The following is a 21,442-nucleotide window of genomic DNA, read 5'->3' as shown; positions in this document are numbered from 1 at the left end:
TGGTCCATCTCTCCAGCCTCTTCCTCCCAAATTCTGGGATCACAGGCATTGGCCGCCACGCTCAATTTCTCGCACATTCTAGGCAAACCCTCTCCCAACTGTGCTAAATGATAAGGCGGTCTTGGGCCGGCAGGTGCCGGCGCCCCGTACTGTGCTAGGCGCCCGGCGTGTACTAGCTCACGTCAACGTCACAAGCCGCCCCCAAAGGGCTGGCGTTCCCGCCGTCACCGTCTTTGCGCGCGGGCACAGCAGGGAGCGGACACAGCAGGGGATGGTCCTGCCCGAGGAGCCAGCTCCGCTGCCCCTACCCGGCGCTATGGCCTGCGGACTGGCGCGCGACCTCCCCGCGGTCCCGCTCGCCCCCGCGCGTCCCCCAGGCGCGAAGATATCCTGAGCTGAGCTCGGACTTACGATGTCACGGCGCCAGCCCGCAGCGGAGACCCCGGCCTACGAGCCCAAAGGGTGTCCCAACGGGGCCGCCCCTCGCCGCCGTACTCCGCTGCTGCCCCGGCTGTTCACGCCCGACCTCCGTACCGGGCGACAATCAGCCGGCATGTGGTGGCAGGACTGCGAGCGCCTGCCCTACCTGTCCCCCGGGATCCCGTACGGGCCGCGGGGCCGCGGGACCCTGCGCGCGCTGCTGCTGCCGCCGCTGCTGCCGTCTGGCACGGCCCAGGGGGCGGGGGCCCGGGGAGCGGGGGCCCGGGGAGCCGGGGCCCGGGGAGCGGGGGCTCGGGAGACACGGCAGCCCGCGGCCCGCGACAACCCTGACACCTTCGGCGTGCTGCTGGGAAAGTTTCTGCCCACCAAGTTCCGCGACTTCCTGCACCAGCTGCGCGCCAAGAGCGCGGAGCCGGAGGCGCACCGTGAGGCCGCGGGAACGCGGGTGGGGTGGGGTGGGGTGGGGTGGAGACTAGGGCCCCCAGTGAGGACCGTCTCCAGCTCACTGGGCTTTCCTCCCCTTCTCCTTTTCTTCCCTCTCCTCTTCTCCCCTCCCAGCACCCTCAGCGCCACAGTACCCCAAGGGTGCATCAGAGCACTACCTAGATTTGTGTCCCAGCTGCTCGTTCCTCCCAGACCTGTGGTAAGTGGGATACCTTCTTAGTCAAGGAGGGGTTGCTACCGAAGTGGCTCTGCTCCCATCAGCTGTGACCTCTTTGTCTTCAAGGGACCAATCATTGCACTCAGAGGACAGTTTTAAAGAGAAGACTACCCTGGGGCCCCCAAGAGGTGAATTCATCACAGCCAGAAAGGCCAACCCGTGAGTAGTAGTTGTGAATACACACACACATGCTATAGCTTTGTGGAGCTGACTCTCTCCTTCCACCTTCATGTGTGGGGGGTGTGGGGCGGACAGGGGTCGCTAGGCTTACCTGTCAATCACCTTTGCCCATCTCATCTCCCCAACCCATGAGTTATGGGAGTGGGAGCAGTAAGGCATTCCTTTGCTCCCTCATTTCCAGTCATTCACTAATGGATTTACCATGTATCCATTGATCCATTCACCTATCCATCCTTGCATGCACCTTAGCCAAGAACTAGAAGCTATTGTGAATATCTCATACATCTATCCATCAGGGGCATCTATTGGCCATGAACCTGTAACTGCCTCCAGACAGTCAGATTTCTATCTATCACAAATTCTCCCTGGTCACAGCTGCGAAATAACTATCCTTTCATTCACTTATAAACCCAGGCGCCAATCGCCTCTCCCCGAGTAATGAAGCTACCCGCAAGCTTACACATCTGTGTCAGCATCCAGCTCCCCACCCTGAGATTCAGCCCTTCAGCTCAGAGCCTGTCATAAATCCCATGGCTGCATCCTTCCCTCGTATCATATTGTTACCCGTCTGTGAAGTTTTACTGTGTATTAAATACTAGCAGAAAGACACAGAAATGGAAGGAAGGAAGATCCTGGGGCACTAATGCTGCTTCCCTCAACCTGGACGCTAGAGAGCTCTTAATGGAGATGGGAAAGAGACAACAGCTTTTAAACAGGCTAGAACAAGGGTGAAGAGCACTGTCTGGGAGTTTAAGGACTAGAGACCTGGGTGTGGCGAGGGGGTCTTTAAAAAAAATTCTTTATGTGTTTTTTTAGGTATGAGTGCTCTGTCTGCATGTATGCCTGCATGCCAGAAGAGGGCATCAGATCTCATTACAGATGGTTGTGAGCCACAATGCTGGGAACTGAACTCAGAACCTTGGGAAGAGCAGCCAGTGCTCTTAGCTGCTGAGCCATCCATCTCTCTAGCCCTAGTGGTGGCATATTTTTAGTTTCAGCACTCAGGAGGCAGAGGCAGGCAACTCTGTGAGCTGGAGGCCAACCTGGTCTACATAGTGACTTCCAGGACAGCCAGGACTATGCAGTGAGACTCTGTCTCGATAAATTAATTTAGGGAAGGAAGGACAACTGGACCGAGAGCATGCATACACAGCAAGCATATTGTTACTGTTCCATCTGTACCCATGGCAGACAATACTAATGGATCACTACGCATTTCTCTGTGAGCCTCAGAACCCTTTCTGACATGGTTCTCCAGGATCAAAGTAGAGACTAGGAGGCTGGAGAGATGCCTCAGCCATTAAGAGCACTGGCTGCTCTTCCAGAGGACCTGGGTTCAATTCCCAGCACCCACATGGCAGCTCACAACTGTCTGTAAGATCCAACACTCAGACATACAGGCAGGAAAAACACTAATGCACACAAAACAAAAATAAGTAAATCATTACAAAACAAAACATAGACTAGAATTGGACACTTATTTGTATGTAGCATTCCCTTGGTACATTAGATCACTCCAGTGATCTTCCCTAGGCAGGGAAGCTAAGATCTCACACTGACAGGCAGAGCTAGGAGATGCCTAAGCTTGGCCCTGTGGCCAGGACAGAGATGAGGTTTGTGTGCATCCAACTGTGGCCTAAGTGAGCCCAAACACCTATAGCCAGGTTCTGCCCTAGTCATCCCAGCTGCGTGGCTCTTTGATGGACAGATGAGAGATACACCCTCTGCCTTCACAAAAAGATGACACAGGATAAGTGGGTACAGATGTGTAAATATGTGTGTACCCAAGGTGAAAGTGCAATGGGTTATTTCCGAGTGACCGAGCAACCAAGCTTGCAGCCCAGCCCCTGAGGGAGAAATGAAAACACATCTAACCTTTTTGTCTATTACATATAAATATACCATGCCCTTTAGGGAGCACAACCCCATGACAGGCCCTGTTCCAGGTGCTTCCCCACACGGGGTGTTCCGCTCTCCCAGCTCCGGTGACGGCGGAATGATCCCGCCCATAACACAGCATATGATCGGGAGGAGAAAACTGAGAAGTGGAGCCTTGAGGACAGTGTGCCCCAGCTCACACGGCCTCCGTGGTACAATGGAGAGTGACAACTGCCCTGACAGCTTGAAGCTAGAGATGTTTCCTCTGCCCTGCATCCTCTCGGCAGGAAGCTCCTGCAGTCCACCCTACCTCTTCACGCCAGTCCTGAGAAAGGGGTGGGGCACCATGATTTCCTTATTTTTATCTACTTATTTGTCCCTGCATGATCTCACATAGCACTCACTGTGGAACCGAGGATGACCTTGAACAGCTGATCCTCCTGCCTCTACCTCCCAAGCGTCCCACATGGCACTGTGCCTGGCTTGACCTCCATTTCACAGATGAGGAGGCAGGTTGCAGTCTGTTAGGACCTCTTGCTTCCTGAGTGCAAAATCCTGCCCTCTGGCATGATGTTTGAGTGACAGCTGTGGGCCAGAAAACTCTGTGCCTCAGTCTCCTCAACTATAACTGGGAGCAGTAACAGGGCTTCACGGGCACTGTGCAGGTTTGGTGGGATAGAGCATGTCACACTATAAGCCAGAACAAGCCCTTGGAAAAGGCTAGCTGATGTGCCTAGAGCATATCATCTGCCACCAAGCAAGAGCAGATCTTTCAAAGATTTGGGGGATGTGGTGTGCACATGCACCCTGGTGCCTGCAGAGGCCTGAAGAGGGCCTCAGATATGCCTAGAGATGAAGTCACTGGCAGTTGTGAGCAGACAGTTGTGGGTGCTAGAACCAAATCTATGTCTTCCTAATCACTGGGCATCTCTCCAGCTCCATCCAAGATCTTCCAGGAGCCCCAGCTCCCATACCCTCTCATCTCCCTCAGCAGACTCCACAGCACACAGGTCCCCAAAGTGAAGACTCTACTCATTCCCAGCCCCTCTGGAGAAGGCTCCAGGCCTCGCAGACGCTATTGTCCTTTCCGGGTGCGATTTGCCGACGAGACCCTGCAGGACACGGCACTCCGCTATTGGGAGCGCAACCGTGCAGGTGAGCAGAAAGCTGCTTCTAGAGCCCTGAATTCCAGAAAACTCCTGCCAGGAGTGCGGAGGTCAGAGGCTGTGGCTCTGGATCCTCAAAGAGCCAGGTAGGCCATTGACTCCAAAGAGGAGGGGTTGGGGATTTAGCTCCGTGGGAGAGCACTTGCCTAGCAAGTGCAAGGCCCTGGGTTCAGAAGACTCCAAAGAGGAAGTACCTATAGAGACCTTTTCAGAAGATGTCAAGGTGGTTGTCAAGGACCAAGTAGGGGCCCGGAGAGCCAGCAGAGGTGAGTGGCATCGGGCAGGTGGTGTCAAGGAGTGTGACCCAGGAAATAATGGCAGCCAGGCCCTCCTTGCTGCCACCCCAGCATGCACAGCTTCTCATTCCCTCAGCAGCTTCCTGAAGCATCTGCCTGACAAATTCTTGAAAGTAGACCCCAGGGTCAGGCTGACCAGATGTCTAGACTCTGAGAAGAGGGAGTCTGTTCTCTTGAGAACTGCTGCAAGAGTCCAACAGAGAAATTCAGAACCCCGGCAGAAGTGGCATCTCCACTCTCGGGGTGAACGCAATGGCGGACACTTGGTTTCCGTTGACATTTCTGACTGGGTGCGAGGAGGCAGGCAGGATAATGAGGAAGACAAGCCGTCGCCACACACCCCACTTTCCTGGTACTTGGGGCTCACTGGCCCCCAGTACCTCACCTTACCACTCAAGAGTTAGAGAAGCCCAGCTTCTGGCTAGTCATATTTTGTGCATGTGTGCGTGCGTGCGTGTGTGGGTGCGTGCGTGCGTGCGTGCGTGCGTGTGCGTGTGTGTGTGTGTGTGTGTGTGTGTGTGTCAAAAAAATATAATTTCAGCCAATGGATTTAAGAGCTTTTGTGCCTAGGACTAGCTATATTGATTTATTGTTCTTTTTGGAGACAGAGTCTCATGTATCCCAGGCTGTCCCACTACATAGCCAAGGATGACCTTAAAATATTGGTCCTCCTGCCTCCACCTCCCAGCTGCTAAGATTACAGGCATGTGCTGCTGCTACGTCTCACCTCAGCTTCTGATTATTTGATTGATGAAAAAACTGAGGCAAAGGTGTCTGTGAAAGAGCCATGTAAGCCTAGCATAGAGGTCAGAATGTTCCAGAAATCCAAGGACAGGCCATGCACTGTGGCCATATCCCATGGCACCAGGACTCAGCACGTGCTTTCTCAGACTTTCCTGTCTGAGGCAAACCCTGGGACTCTCAGGTTCTGGGAAAAGCACCCTGAGACACCCCTCCCTCCATCTTTGGCAGATTCTTGGCATCCTCTGTGGAATTTCTGTGGTGGGGTGCCTGGCCCTCCCACTTTAGAGAAAGGGGTCCATTGGAGGTTGGAGCAGGAGTAGGGGCAGGGCAGGGCACAGTTTGGTAACAGCAGCAACAGTCACAGGAGGTAGTTTTAAAACCCAGGACTTCTCTGGAGGCAGCCAGAAGGCACTAGGGAGCCTGTGGTTGCCATGGAGACAGGGCTCTGTCTAGCCTTGCCAGCCAGAAGGAGGAGAGAGGGTGGGGGCGTCAGTGGCCCCTCCCCCGGGGAGGGACAGGGAACTCACTCTGCTCCTCTCTCTCTCTCCTAGTCCGGCAGAATATCTTTCCATGTGAGCAGACCACTTTGCCGTCTGTGTCGGTGTCTGAGCGGGTGCTTGGAAGTGTCGGGAGATGGCTGGAGAGTCTGCCCAGAGCCCTGTGTCCCAGGGCCCAAGACACTGTGGCCGGCTCCTCGTGCTGGAACTGCCCCCGAGTGTGAGGCTCTGGGTAGAGGAAGCAGGAGGGTTGGGGTCCAGGCCCTCCAGGTACAAGCTGTAGTTGGGTCTGGGACTCGGGGTCACAAAACCATAGACTCCTATCTCCCCTCCAGGTCAGCTCAGGAACCACAGCTCTACCTTTCTGAGGATGCCACCATGAGCAGCCGCCTACCCTTCATCTCCAGGGCCACCACCTTGCCAAGGCCACGGGGAGGCCTCAGGACCTTCCTGGACACCCCTAACACTATGGAGCAGGTGGGCAAATTGCCCTGTCCCCGGAACCAGAAGCTGGTGGGCAGCCCAGGCAGCTGGCCACCAGAAGCCGCAGCCCTGAATGACTCTGTAGGGGACCCTCTCAGCTGAGTCACCGTGGGGCTGACTGCTTGGCCTTGTGTGGCCCAGACTCCCTCAGTGAGGAGCCCTGCAGGCCATGGGGAGGAGGTGCTTAAGCCAGGCCATTAGCTGCTCTGCTGCTAGTGAGTGGGTGGGCTGTGCTTCAGCTAGGCCAGCTGCAGAACCACCTGAGCCCTGGGGGACCTGTCTTCTCCCCCCCCAACCCCCCCACGGGGGTCGGGGGGGGCTGTCTCCTCCCACCTGGGCCTTGGAGGACCTGTGTCCTCCCTGTCTCCTCCCTGAGGTCCCCTTGGCAGTGCCCAGCTGGGCATCCTTCTCACTCTAGGAGTCCTTTCTGCCCAGCTTGGTGCTGCAGTCCGTCCTGAGGAGAGGCCACCCTAAGGGCTACCGGCTCCTGCCGTCCACAAACCGGCAGCAGGCTCAGAGGTGGATGCCTGCTGGAGGCCCAGCCCAGGGGTGTGACCAGGCCAGGCAATGAGAAGCGTGCTCCCTCACCCCACAAATAAACACACCTCCCAGGTGGCTGAGATGGATCGCTAGGTCTCCCAACACAAGCCACTCTGGGTGCCTGATTTGGGACCACTTGGGGTTCCTGGGTGGGGGAGGGAAGGGTGGAATCACATCTAGGATGAAGCTGAAGAGGTGGAGAGGACAGGGGCTCAGCCCGATCCGGTGCCCAACTCACTGCACAACCTCGAGCCTAGATCAAGTCACACCTGAAGTAGACCCCCAGCCATTATCTTAGCCTGGGGCAGTGGAGAACCAACTCAACTCCTTCTTGTCTCTAGTGCCAGAGGCTTCTCTGCCCACCATCTTGTAGAGGGTGGGGTATCCAGACCCTAGCCCAGGAAAAATAACCCTGTGTGTGGGCAAACCTTAGCCCTCTTAGCCTGACACAGTGTTCAAAGCCACATGGGGAAGTGGCCCGAGACAAGATGGCAGGCATCTCCTAGAGTTTATTTGCTGCATTAACCTAGCCACCTCCATACACCTGGGTGCCCTACCACACCGTGTCCCAGCCCCTGGAGGAAACTTGGGAGCCTCCCTCCCTTTGGAGTTTCGGCCTTGTCCTTGTGCTCTGGCCAGGTCTTTATCGCCACCTGCTGGCCGGTGAAGAAACAGCTCGGACTCGCCGCGGAGCTTGGTCTAACCGGGAGGACGGGATGCTAAAGCGGGGTTGGGCTGGACTGGGCTGGTCATCTTAGGGACCAGGTGGGCTGGGGATGGTGAAGGGCTGAAGAAAGGTAGATCTGGACCTGGCTTGCGGCGCGATGCAGCAGCGTCCCCAGCGCTGGGCTGGAGCTTGGCTTGGTTCTCTTTCTGGGCTTTCAGGCTGCGATCCAGAACGAGGGCTCCCAGTTTCCCCGGAGTGCTGCGGGCCGCGGGTGCCCTCTCTGCCTCGGTTTCCCCGGCCGCCTGCAGCGCCGCGTCGCGCCGCGCGGGGGCAGTATTGGCCTGGCTTTAGGCCGCAAAACTTCATCTCTCGCCCGGGATCGGAAACTTTCCTTAGCGCAGCGTCCACTGTGGATCCCTGAATCCCGGGCTCCCCGCGCCAGACCGTGGGGAGCCTGGCCTCCAACCTGAGACCCGGGACGTGGCCACCATGGAGGATCTGAGAACTTATGGAACAGACCCACGCAGGGAGAGGGACTTGGACGCTGAAGCAGGACATAATGCAGAGGCATGAGGCACACGGCACACACACACCACTACATACCACATACACTACAGAGACCCCACACACCGGATGCCTCGGGCACAGAAGCAGGACACAGGGAGGCACACACACACCAGAGACCCCACACACAAAGAACAGCACATACATACCACCTGGAGACCCCACACGCAGGGAGAACACCACAGACACACACCATACCACAGCAATGGAGACCCCACACACGGAGAACCACACCACACATTCACAACAGATGCAGCCAAGGTATACAACACACAGTAAACACACTATATGCACACCATATATAGACCCCATGCATGGAGGAGCACACCACACAAGACCACACATTCCACATAGCTACTCCACATATATGGGGACACACCACAGATACACATGGACATGGAAAGGCACACATAACAACACATGGAGAAACACTGCTGCAAAGGCACTCCCACACATACCACAGAAACACACACACACACACACACACACACAGAGCACACTGATACATCGAACCATACACATGGCACACAGACACCACACCCACCCACATGGAGAAGACAGGCATGCATACACCAGAGACATCACACACAGAGTGCATGCCATAGGATCACAGAGATAACACACTTCAGAACATGTGTTGTGCAGTGAAGCATGCACCATGGACCTCTGCACTACCAGGGTCCTGCAGGCCCTCAGAGGTGTTATCCACATGACAGCTATGACATGCCAGTTCATGTGCCGCCTGAATTCAGGTGACAAGAAGAGGCTGGGAATGCTGAGGCAGGGGAAAGACCCTTTTCAGATGACTTAGTCCAGGGTCCTCCGTCCTGGGAGTGATTACATTCTCCTTCCCAGAGTACTCATGGGCCTGCCTATTGGTCTGTTTTGTTTAGTGTCTGTGTGCTGTGTGCTGACCACCGCAGGCCATCTCTCAAGGCGGGGAGCTGGGTCTGTTGGGGTGACAAGTGGTGTTCCCTCTGCAGGGTGGGACAGGAGGCTTCTGCTTCTTTTTCTGGAATGTTCCCTGCCTTGTGAGCCTCTGCACACTCGGGAGGTGGTTCCTTAGGCCTAGAAGTGAGGGGTGTTGCTTATGCTGTGCTATGTGGGGGGAGCTGGGTCCAGTCCCCCTCAGTGTGGGGCTGGAGAGATGGCTCAGTGGTTAAGAGTACTTGCTACTCTTGCAGAGGACCTGGGTTTGGTTCCCAGCGCCCACATTCGGCTGTTCACAACTGTCTGTAACTTCAGCTCCTCTTCTGGACTCAGTAGTCACTTCACCCACATTCAGTTGTGAGCACCACACACACACGTACACAATTAAAAGTAATTTTTTTTTTCTGACACAGGGTTTTTCTGTGTAGCCCTGGCTGTCCTGGAACTCACTCTGTAGATCAGACTGGCCTCAAACTCACAGAGATCCTCCTGTCTCTGCCTCCCTCTGCTGGGATTAAAGGTGTGTGGCACTGTGCCTGGCTTTAAAAATAAAAATCTTGAAGGACAGGGAATGAAGCCGAGCGGTGGTGGTTCACGCTTTTATCTCAGCCCTCAGGAGGCAGAGGCAGGAGGATCTCCGTAAGTTCCAGGATAGCCAGAGCTATATACAGAGAAACCCTGTCTTGGAAAACCATAAATAAACAAACAACAAACAAATAAATAAATTTGTATCTTCAAAAAAGATAAACTTCCTCTATGGGGCTGGAGAGATGGCTCAGTGGTTAAGAGTACTGGCTGTTCTTCCAGAGGACCTGGGTTCAATTCCCAGCACCCACATGGCAGCTTACAACTGTAACTCCTGTTCCAGGAGATCTGACACCCTCACACACACATACATGCAGGCAAAACACCAATGTACATGAAGTACAAAAAAATAGAATTTTAAAGAAGAGGGAATGCTAATGAGAGAGAGAGAGCTGGGTACGGTGGCATACGGCTTTAACCCCAGCATCTGAGAGGTGGAAGTAGGTAGATCTTGGAGTTCGAGGCCAGCCTGGTGGTCTACATAGTTCCAGGTAACCCTGAGCACCCCAAGTCCAGAAAACAAAGACAAGAGACTGACTCATTTTGCTGAAGTCTGCCAGGCCTCAACTGTACACGGTTTCTTCAGAAGCTGTGCTCAGGAGAGCTCTTCCCTGGGAAACCGAGGCCCAGAAAGGTCTGATCCATCTTCAGGGACACAGTTATGCAGTATTGCTCCCACTGGAGACTGCACATTCCCCTCTGCCCTCTGCCCCCCCACCCCCCCACCCTCCAACCCCCCCTACCTCCCCACCCCCACCCCCCCCCCACCTCCTCACCTCCCCCACCCCCACCCCCCCACTTCCCCCATCCCCCACCCCCCACCCCCCCCCCCCCCCCCCCCCCCCCCCGCCATGAGTAGGGAGGCTCTGAAGACCCAGCAGAGAGGGAACTTGGCAGACTGGTCTGAGGAAGGATTGACTTCAAGAAGGTGTGGATATGGAACCGCAGGTCTCCGGGAGTCGGAAGGTTCCCTGGAGGTCAGGCAGGACCCTCACAGAAGGTGGCAAGTCCAGATGGGCCTAGGGGAGAGGATTGCCAGTGATGCTAGGCCTGCTGGTGCCCCAGGGACACCAGTTACCATTCTGCCATAATTCCAGAAGGACTAAGATCTTGTGTCCCCAAAGCTCTCATAGAGAGCTCAATTGGGCTGGGCAGTAATGGTGCAGCTGGGTGATGGTGGTGCATGCCTTAAATTCCAGCACTCAGGAGGCAAAGGCAGGCGGATCTCTGTGAGTTCAAGTCCAGCCTGCTCTACAGAGCAAGTTCCAGGACAGCCAAGACTATTGTCTTGGGGGTGGGGAGTGGGGTGCAGGGGGGGGGGAGACCTCAATTGGATATGCTAGCATTGTGAGTGGGGCTTCTGAGAGCTGATGAGGTTATAAGGCAGTCCCTCTAGACCAAGTGTCCCATGGGAGAGACCACTGGCCCGTGTTGGGAGTGCCAGGTGAACAATTCTGGGCTGGAGAGATAGCCCTAGTTAAAAACACCAGCTGTTCTTAGAGAGGACCAGAATTAGGTTCCTAGCACCCACATGGCTGCTCACAACTGCGCTTCACAGCTCATGGCCTTGAACTTCGGCCTCCAGACACTGAGTGAATTTCTGCTATGTGTTGTCCCCCAAGTCTGGGGAACTCTGTTACAGTAGTTTGTCTCTCGAAGGGCCGACTAAGCACCCAGTACAGGCCATACAGATGCTGCCCCACCCCTGAGCTCATGTGGGTACTAGGTTGTCCAGACTGCCTTCAGGAACCCGTGGTCCAGTGGAGGCTCTGGGGACCCTGTAGGGATGGGGACTTTCCAAGCTGGCATGAGAACAAAGGACTGACTGTCTCACTACATAGTCCAGGCTAGCCCGGAACTCTTGAAAATCCTTCTGCCTCAGCATCCCTCGTACTGGGATTACAGACATGAGCCACACCAAACCTGTTTCCTAAGTCACTTCTAGAACAGCCTGGCATCTGTTTCCATAACATCAGAGCAACGAGGAGTCAGCCGGTGAGATGGACCTGGGGCCTGCTTCTGAAGCAATGGCGGCAAGGAGCCCCGAGGACAGAGGAGTACCTGCGTGTGCAGACCAAGGACTGTCCTCTTCCACACCGAACTGGCCTCCGCTGGAAAGAGGGAGGCTTGGGGAAGTAGGCAGCACATTCCTCTGTAAGAGAGGTTATGTAACTGGAGGGAGCTTACACATCCAAGCATCAGATAAGGGGCTTCAGTGGGAGCTGTGGTGGGCTTTGCAGATGCTGTCCCCTGATGCCGCTTGCTGCAGCCACGGTCAATCCCACGGTGTTCCTCAAGATCTTGGCAGATGTCAGGCCCTTGGGCCTGGCCTCAGAGCTGTTTGCAAACAAAGTTCCAATGACAGAAAACTTTCCTGCTCTGAGCACTGGAGAGAAAGGATCTGGGCATAAGGACGCCTCCTTTCACAGTCACTCCAGGATTCATGTGCCGGGGTGGTGACTTCACACGCCGTAATGGCACTGGTGGCAGGTCCATCTACGGGGAGAAATTTGAGGATGAGAACTTCCTCCTGAAGCATACAGGTCCTGGCATCTTATCCATGGCAGAAGCTGGACCAAACACAAATGGTTCCGTTTTTTAGCTGCACCGCCAAGACGGAGTGTCTGGATGCGAACGTGTGGCCTTTGGGGAGGTGAAAGATGGCATGATCATCGTGGAAGCCGTGGAGCGTTTTGGTCCAGGAATGGCAAGGCCAGCAGGATCACCATTGCCAACTGTGGACAACTCTAATTCTCTTGACTTGTGGGCATCTTACCCACCAGACCATCCCTTCTGTAGCTCAGGCGGGCACCCTCACCCCATCTGTTTGCAGTACCCTGTAGTCTCTGCTCTCACGGGAAGTTCCCCCCAAGTCTAGCTGGATTGTAAGGTTAAGTTTGTTATTATGAATAAAAACTAAATAAGAAAGGGGGGGCTGTGATAGGCAGAGAAGCTGCCTAGATTGTCCAGAACCACCCAGATTTTCTGCAGTCAAGAAGGCAAGGCCCTGGGAAGGCAAAGCTGTAGCTACTGCACCCTGCTGACCGGTCTGGCTAGCCCCGCCCACTGCTGGGCCGTTCCTTCACTTCCTGCTTCCTCCATCTGTACTGTCCTCCGTACTCGGGAAAGCACAGACTTTCTGACTCTGGCAGGAGGGCCTGGCATGCTGATGAGATGAGCAGGTCCCTGGAGAGCATAGAAAGGTGTCCCCTTTTTCTGCTGACCCCCAAAGCTTGTCATAGGACTGTCTGGGTATTAGCTGGCGTCAGGAGGGAGGTCGGGGAGAGAGCTCCAACTCCCATCTATATTCACTGTACAAGGCATGCATATGTGTCCAGGACAGAGTGTGTCAAAGTCAGAAGGCCCAGGAAGCAGGGAGGAGGGGCCTGGCCCAGCCTCTTGGGCTGAGTAACCCAGCTTCCCAGCCTTGGGTCAAAGTAGCATTGCTACAGAGCATTTGCTGATTTTACAGAAACCCTGCTTTGTAGCTGGTACAGTGGTTGTGATTCCAGCACTCAGGAGGTAAACACAGCATCAGGAGTTAGAGGCCAGCCTGGGCTACATGAAACTCTCTTAAAAACGAAACCTGGGGCTGTAGCTAGCTCAGCAATTAAGACCACTGGCTGCTCTTGCAGAGAACCCAAATTCTGTTCCCAGCACCCACATGGCAGCTCACAACCATCGGTACCTCTGGTTCCAGGGGACCTGGCTCCTTCTTCTGTCCTCCTCAGGCACCAGAAATGAATGTAGTACACAGATAGGTATGCAGGCGATAGCAGTTGTACACATAAAATAAAAACAAACCTTTGAACAAACCAGCAATGCAAACTACTTAAGGAAGTGGCTTTGCACACTCGCACGGCATGCCTGCCTGGGATGAGAGGCTTTCAAGGCCGTTGAACTGAACGGATAGAGACATTGAGCTCCCGAGGATCTCATGGCAAGTGTGGGTGTTCTCATCGTCCTGTGAGGAGCCCTGGACCCTCTGTCCGTGCTTCCAGGCCTCCATACAGCTCCTCTCCGTCTCTGATCTCAAGGCCTGCCACAGAGGAAGCAAAGGGACCGGGTGATTTCATAGGAGACTCAGAGAGGTACAGCCACTGGGTGAGGGTCACACAGCTGAGCCAATGAACTCATGCAGATTGTCTGTCGGGAGCAGGCCCTGACCACCTAGGAAACTGGACACGAATGCCTCTCTGTGTCTTCTTCTTCTCCCCATGGCCAGGCAGGGGAGCTCCACATCAGAAGGTAAGAGTTGGGTACAGGTTCTCCCAGGCTGATGGAGCTGGAAAGAGACCTCGGGCAGGAGAGGTGCCTGGTCCCCTAGGTCCCAGCACCAGGAACCTGGGCCTGTCTGGGCTCCAGGGAGGGCTGAGATCTATGGCTGAGGAGCCTGGGCTACCACTCTTGGCTTGAGCCTTAGGCTTAAAGCATTGTTTGATGTGTGTGTGTGTGTGTGTGTGTGTGTGTGTGTGTGTGTGTGTGTTGTTTTTTATTGTTGTATTTTTGTTTGTTTTTGTTTTTGTTTGGCTTTGCTGTTTTGAGACAGAATTTCTCTATGTAATTCTGTCTGTTCTGGAGCTCCAGGCTGGCCTCAAACTCCCAGAGATCCTCCTGCCTCTGCCTCCTGAGTACTGGAACTTAAGGTATACACCACCACACCCAGCCCTTATGGGTGTGTTTTTAAATTTTTATTTTATGTGTATGTGTGTATGTGCATTAGGTGTGTGCAGTGCTCACAGAGGCCAGAAGAGGGCATCAGGTCCCCTGGAACCAGAGTCATGGGGGGCTTGTGAGCAACCTGATGTGGGTACTAGGGACACAAATTTCACTCAGCAGGCTGCTTTTCCCTGAGCACATACATGAGTGGGTGCCTGTGGCTGGTCTGTGGAGTAGCCTGTCACCACCAGCCAACCTCCAGAGCCCTGTGATGCCAGCCTCCAGCCCTGAAGACAAGATCAGACAGGGACAGACTCCAGGTGCAAGGGACTAAAGACCTTTGTCCAGTACAACATTTCCCAACACATGCTCTTACAGTTAATTCCAGGACCTTTTGACACTGGTACACACACACACACACACACACACACACACACACACACACACAGACACACACACACAGACACACACACACACACACACACACACACACACACACACACACATGCTTAGGGCTCTCTGGTGAAGGAATCCATGGCTGCCCACTAGAGTAAGAGTTAGGTAGCTAAAACTTGGGCGGCTACAGTGCCATCATTTTGCTCCTCACACTAGCAGTACAGAGAGGTTGGGCCGCTCACACAAGGTCCCATGGCTAGGAAGTCACTGATGGAGGATCCAAGCAGGCAGTCTGGCCCAGGCCACATCCCTAACAAATCACACAAGTGTGCATGCACTAGTGTGCACATGTATACACACAGCCCCTCCACCACCTCCTGGGTCAGGCCTGGGGCACCGAGGCAGGGAGGCAGACGTGGGCTGGAGACTCCAGTCCCTTCCGAGGCCCAGCTGCAGACATCTGGGAAGGGCCAGCAAGAGGTGGTGGGACACTACAGTGAGGGAGGAGAGGGACAATGGGGCTCCCCTCCCCCTCTGCTATCCTTCTCACAGCCCAGTGCCCCATCTCCTACCCACAGCACCCTCCCACACCCATCTCCAGCCTCCTCTCCCTCCTCGCCGGCATTTCTGCCCCTTTTCTCCTCCCCCCGCCCCCTCCCCCCCCTCGTCCCCGTCCCCTCTCCCTGCCCCTCCTCCACCACAGACAGGGTGTTTTGTCTACCCCACCACCAGCTGTCCTCACTCTGGAGAAGCCGCACAGTCCTGTCCCCAGACCTGAGGAGGGGGGCTGTCTACCCCTCGCAGGAGCTTTAGCCCCAGGCTGAGCCCACAGCCCGAGCAGGACCCAGGGCAGCCAGCCATCCATGCTGGGGGAAGAGAAAGCCTCCTTCACGCAGGGATCTCCAGAGTTCGTGGAGTTGAGACCCTAATAATATTTCCAGTGGCTCCTGAGGTTTAATTTAACTTGCAAATGCCCCCTTTGATCTCGATCCTTTGGTCCTTGGGTGCTGGGTGGGGCACGGTTGGGAAGGGCCTGGACACAGGCCAGCCCCTCAGCAGTTGCTCCCAGCCACCAGGTTGTTTCTTCAGTGAAGTCCTGCCTGCTCAGGTTGGATTCCTGATGCTCAGTATGGACACCCCTGCTTACCACCCTACTATCCGCCACCGGCATCCACTAGGCACTTCTCCAAGCCCCATGGTGGGTCTTCTGCCCTCCCCTTCTCCTCAGCTTCTGCGCCCTTCCCCCCATTTCTTCCCCCTTTTTTTGGTTTTTTGAGACAGGGTTTCTCTGTGTAGCCCTGGAACTCACTCTGTAGACCAGGCTGGCCTCAAATTCAGAGATCTGCCTGCCTCTGCCTCCTGAGTGCTGGGATTAAAGGCGTGCAACACCACCCCCCCAGCGGTCTCTGGTTTCTTTATGCTATGCTCTTGAACCAAATTCATCTGTGCCCCAGGGCCTTTGCACACGCCCCCCTCTAACCTATACTTGATAGCATCATTGAATCTGACTGAGCATGGGATCCGAGATGCCTCTTTCAGGGGAGCTCTCCCACACTCATAACAGAGCTTCTCTCACACCCTTGCAGTACGAGGAACAGTTCTCAATGGACACCCCCCATCCCCCACAGGACCTGCCTTCCTGTGGGCAGAGCCTGCACATGCTGGGCAGAGGCTGGACCCTATCCGTGGGCATCTCATCTCCTGGGTCTGGGAGGAGGAGCGGGGTCCCGAGCCCTGTGCTCACTGTCTGAGGATTCTGCCAGGCTCCTCTGGGCTCGCAGGGCTCACATTCATTTCACGCTATCTGACTTCCGTGATTATCTGATTTTTCCAGGAAGGAATTTTAAATCTCCAGGCTGAGGAGGTGTCCCATCCCACCAACCCAGATGCACCTGGTGCCCTGGGGGAGGCTTGGGAAAACTGCCCCTCCCCAGCAAGTGAGCCTGGTACAGACGAACCTCAAGGGCTCTGTAACTACAGCCTCACAGAGAGTGGGGATACCACGGCCGCGGGCCAACAACGTGGACTGTGTGTGTGTGTGTGTGTGTGTGTGTGTGTGTGTGTGTGTGTGTGAGGCATGCACATGAGGAGAAGCTCAGGACCCAGACAAACCAGCTTAAATTGTGACTTCCTTCCGGTGAACCCTACTCTCCATCACAGTACCCCCGCCCCCTTTAAAGGGTAGGTTCGCCTATGTAGCCTTGGGTGGCCCAGAACTCACGGTGTAAAACAGGCTGGCCTCAAACTCAAAGAGATCCACCTGTCTCTGCCTCCCTAGAATTCCCAGCCCCACCTGGCTTCATCCTGGTCACTTCTGTGCACCTCAGTCACCCCCCTGTGTGGGGACGAAATGACCACACCTTCAGCCTCTCTCTCACCTCCAGCCTCCCTCTGTGTGGTTCCCTGCCTGGAACAGGGCATTGGATCTGGCCCTGCCGTCTCTGCCAGAGGCAGTATTGACATCTCTAGGGTCTCAGGCCAGAGCTGCCATCCTGCTCAGCACCCAAGCTTGTTTTCACCAGGCCGCGTGACGTGGTGCCTCAGTTTCCCCCTGTGTAAAATGGAGGAGCTATGTGCACCGGAGGGGGTTGTCTGTACTGCCGTTCCAGTGTCTGCTCAGGCAATTCCCAGCCTGTCTCACCCACAATCCCCTTGCAAGTGTCTGGTGTGGGTGTCAAGGTCAGAGCCTACTGCCTATCTACTTTCCCTGAGGACTGTGTGACTTGGGGCAAGTCACCTGCCCTCTCTGAACTTGTAAAGGTCACCTGAGAAAGGCTCTGAGGTTACATGGGCCCTGCACCGGGGTCGGCCGTGTGTGGGCAGCTAGAGCGGTTTCTAGTGGTTTCTACAGCGGGTAGAACTAACCTCCCCAAAGACCTCTCCCCGAGACCAGCCCCAGCCGGCGCCTGGGAGATAGGGAGGAGGGCAGCTGGGGAAGCTGAGGCCCAGAGACAGGCAGTGGCATGCGCGAGGTCACACAGCGCAGCCCCACGTCCTCCCTCCCCTGGCCTGCAGGGACTCGCAGGAGCCCAGATCGGCCTCCCGGGGGTCGGCTCCCAGCCGGGATGAAAGGGAGCCCGGCGAGGCACCTCCTCTAGGCCCGCCCGCCCCTTCCGCAACCGGATCCCGCGGCGGCCGCTTTGATGTCCCGGCCCTCGCTGGGGAGGGCGGCCCGGGGGACTGCCAGGGCCGACTTGAAAGGGTAAGCCGCGCATCCCCGGCCTCCCAGGACCGCGGGCTTGGGAGAGGCGGGGGCAGGAGGGTGGGAGAGAGGGATCGCCCCCCACTGCAGTCCTCCCAGGAGCCCAAGGGCGCCCCAGGACCCTGAAACCAGTGGCCGCGACACTCAAGGCCTTGCATGGACGCTCTGCTTCAGACATCTCTGAGCACTCCAGACAGGGAGACTGTGGTTGGCATGCAAGCCCATCAGGGGCCTTAGCATATGCTGTTCCCTCCCCCGAAACTCCCTTCCTATCCTCTCCTGACAGGCAACCTCTATTTGTGGGCCTGGCTGAATCTCCCCCCCTTCCTTCCCTCTCCCGCCCCACCACACACAACCCTCTATTTGTGGGCCTTGCTGAATCTCTCTCCCTCTCTTTCTCCCTCTCCCTCTCCCTCCCCACCACCACACACATCCCTCTATTTGTGGGCCTTGCTGTCACACACACACACACACACACACACACACACACACACACACACACCTCTATTTGTGGGCCTTGCTGAATTTCTGTCTCTCTCTCTCTTTCTCTCTCTCTCTCTCTCTCTCTCTCTCTCTCTCTCTCTCTCTCTCTCTCTCTCACACACACACACACACACACACACACACACACACATACACACACACAGCCTGCCCAGGCTGGACTAAAAGGTCCCCAGGCAGCCGGGCAGTGGTGGTGAACACCTTTAATCCCAGCACTCGGGAGGCAGAGCCAGGCGGATCTCTGTGAGTTCGAGGCCAGCCTGGTCTACAGAGTGACTTCCAGGAAAGGCTCCAAAGCTACACAGAAACCCTGTCTCAGAAAGAACAAAAATAAAACAAACAAACAAGAAAAGGTCCCCAGGCTGTGGATTTGAGGGATCTCAGATCCAGAGTTGCCGCTGGGTGCCCTGCAGGCCCAGCCTCCCGTGCTGGGGTCCCACCTAGATGTCATTCCATTCCACCCAGGGCCTCCTGAAAGTCAAGCATCCATCCATCCATGTGGTGTGGGGGCTTCAGCGGATTAACCCAGGCCAGCCTGGGGTCTCAAGTCCCTCCCAGGAGCCACTGCTCTGGTTTGCTGGGACTCCACATGGGTTGGCTGTCTGTGAATGCCCAAGGCTCAGTGAGGAATCAGGAGCAAACAAGGTCTCTGTGGCGGCAGCTTTCTTCCGACACTGGTCAGTCTCATGCGCATCCTTCAGTGCTCTATCCTAACGTTCCCTCCTTTGCAGACAGGCCCTGGGCTCGCTCTCTTCAGCCCTTTGAAGAAAGCCCTTTCCTTCTTGACTTGGTGGAAACTGGTCCTCGGCTCTCCCCAGCTAGATTAGGGCCTTCTGGAAAGACAGAGGCTATGAGGACCCTGAATATAAAGTGTGTGTACGCACACCTGCCTGACTCCCCGCCCCTTCCTCCTTTTTCCTGGGTAGAACCCAGGATCTTGCACATGTAGGGGAGTGCTGTACCACCGAGCTACACCCCCCATTTCCCACTTTTGTTGTTGTTGCTGTATTTTTTTTTTCTTTTGTGTTGTTTTGTGGCAGGGTCTCAAATTGTTGAGAGTTTCAGGCCAGCTACAGATTGAGACATGGACTCAAAACCATCCAAACGAAACCTATGGCTTTTAACCTCACAGTACACAATGGCTGCTCCTGCTCCAGTCTCCATGCTCCTGTTCTGGTCAACGGGAAGGAGAAAATGGCCAGGGGGGTGGGAATAGCGGTTGCTCTGCCCTCAGCTTTTAAAGAAAACTTCTAGGAAGTGGGACCAAACTACTTCTGCTGACATCCCATTGGCCAGCACTTGGTCACATGGCCAAGGAAACTGGGAAATGTAGTCTCTAAACTGCACAGCAAGCCACCCAACAAACATTGGGGATTGCTGTTCTTATGGAGGAGAACAGAGACCCAGAGACCCAGAGGCCTCAGCTCCACCCTCCTGGCTCACAGTGCTTACAGCTACATGGCAGACCATAGTCATGGCCTTGCTGAGGGTGGACTCAACTTCGGCCAGCTGAGCCAGCCCTTACCACCCAGCCCTCCACCACCCAGCCCTCCACCACCCGACTCTCCACCACCCAGCCCCTGCCTCCTCCCCGATCTCAGGTGTGAGGAGAGGAGCCCTGAGGTCCTACCACCTGACCGTAGGTATGGAGCTGGGACTCCCCCAGGCTTCCTGGTTCAGATCTGTCGCATCTCCAGCCCGTAGGTGGGAAATGAGGGACAGTCCCATCAGTTTGCTGTTTCCACGAGGCTGGGAACTGGACTAGGAATCATCAGTGTGGCTTCCTTCTCCTGCCACCTGGGCTGGCCCAGGTCTAGCCTGACCCAAGAAGATTCAAGAGGGGACAGCTCTTGATGGATCTTGTGCTGAACCAAGAGAGGGGCAGCTGGGGTGGAAGGCTCTAGAACATCAGTGCAAAGGGCATAGCAATGAATGGACTGAAAGTGGTCCACTCCAGGCCATGTAGTGTGGGGTGACCCCACAGGTTTGTGTGCCTGACCTTGTCTGGTCCCAAGAAATCCAGGGCTGCCAGCCAGCATGTCTGGAACCCTGTGCCAGGCACTTTTCCTGGGTGGCTGTGCCAAAGGGTCTTCCCAGGGACAGTTTTCCTACATAATCTGGGTTTGGTGCCATGAGGACCCTGGGAAGATCTGACTTTCAGCTCATGGAGTCAGCCTTCAGGGAGAGAACCCAGGCCCCACGGCTACACTGTCCCCCAACATGTCCCACCAGGACACCCCCATCCCCACCCAGCCCTGTCATCTGCCAGCAGGCCTCCAGAGCCTTCTGCTGTGTTCTGGAAGCCCGAGTCCTGCTTCTTACTCACGTCTCCAAGGCCTCTAGGACCTTTCTCTGCACTAGCTGCCATAACCTGTCCTTTGCTGTGACTGGACCATCGGGTGATACTCAGAGCCCAGGCTTGTCTGTGTGCCTGTCACAGGAACAGGGCCACCAAGGCCTGGGGTCTGTCAGGATGCCTTAAAATCTCCCATTGTCCTCTTGGTGAGGCAGCACCTGTGGCTCCCAGCACTGGGAAGGTGGACTCGGGATGGTCAATATGTGGCCAGCCTGGGCTACATACTGAGAGTCTATCTCAAAACGAGCGAAGGAGAATGAAACATACCAACTCGTTTGTGACAGAGTAGTCAAGGCTTCCACAAAAGGGGTCAGCGGAAGGCAGGAGGCAGGAGGTGTTGAGAAGTTGGGACCAACATGGATGCAGCCCAAGGCCACCTTTGGTTTTGCTGGGATGTCGCCACAGATGCTGCTGGCCACTGGGCTCAAGGGTGCGCTGGCCACTGCAGGAACTGGAAACTGATTAGAGGCCAACGGGGATGCATAGGGGATGTTCTTCACTTCCAAAGTCAGTAACACACTGTGCATGCCCCAGGTTAAGAGGCGTGGCTCAGGGGTGAGCTGGGAAGAAGGCTCAGCAGTTAGAAGCATTTACGGCTTTTCTAGAGGACTCAAGTTCTGAGCACTCACAATCCCTAGAACTCCAGCCCCAGGAGACCCAGCGCCCTCTTCTGGCCTCCCAGGGTACTGCAAGCCA

General features: G+C 55.6%; 1 protein-coding gene and 1 pseudogene across 11 annotated transcripts; both read left to right on the top strand.

Annotated features, from left to right (window-relative positions):
* The first annotated feature begins 217 nt into the window (after positions 1–217).
* On the top strand, positions 218–8,976 carry C4H9orf50 (chromosome 4 C9orf50 homolog). 11 transcript variants are annotated; one of them, XM_059259988.1, is made up of 8 exons: positions 222–866; positions 1,000–1,084; positions 1,169–1,261; positions 3,263–3,496; positions 4,203–4,315; positions 5,918–6,083; positions 6,199–6,340; positions 7,772–8,976. In XM_059259988.1, the coding sequence occupies exons 1-8, from the start codon at positions 413–415 to the stop codon at positions 8,021–8,023; spliced, it is 1,539 nt and encodes a 512-aa protein (XP_059115971.1). In that variant the 5' UTR covers positions 222–412; the 3' UTR covers positions 8,024–8,976. The 11 variants fall into 11 exon arrangements, with proteins under 11 accessions (XP_059115980.1, XP_059115971.1, XP_059115970.1 ...); XM_059259987.1 differs by having other exon boundaries at positions 223–866; positions 4,155–4,315; XM_059259986.1 differs by having other exon boundaries at positions 223–866; positions 4,152–4,315.
* Positions 8,977–11,885: 2,909 nt separating this feature from the next.
* LOC131910113 (peptidyl-prolyl cis-trans isomerase A-like) lies at positions 11,886–12,466 on the top strand (annotated as a pseudogene).
* The last annotated feature ends 8,976 nt before the right edge of the window (positions 12,467–21,442 follow it).

Source organism: Peromyscus eremicus, chromosome 4 (assembly GCF_949786415.1).
Source record: "Peromyscus eremicus chromosome 4, PerEre_H2_v1, whole genome shotgun sequence".
Taxonomy (NCBI): domain Eukaryota; kingdom Metazoa; phylum Chordata; class Mammalia; order Rodentia; family Cricetidae; genus Peromyscus; species Peromyscus eremicus.
Note: the sequence above shows the minus strand (reverse complement) of the source record. Positions and strands in the feature narration are given on the sequence as shown.

Bases quoted from the DNA above. Each gene is read 5' to 3' on its own strand.
- C4H9orf50 (XM_059259986.1), top strand. From the start codon at position 413: ATGTCACGGCGCCAGCCCGCAGCGGAGACCCCGGCCTACGAGCCCAAA. The intron at 867-999 runs GTGAGGCCGCGG...CTCCCCTCCCAG, and splicing joins CGCGGAGCCGGAGGCGCACC to CACCCTCAGCGCCACAGTAC. The intron at 1,262-3,262 runs GTGAGTAGTAGT...CCGCTCTCCCAG, and splicing joins ACAGCCAGAAAGGCCAACCC to CTCCGGTGACGGCGGAATGA.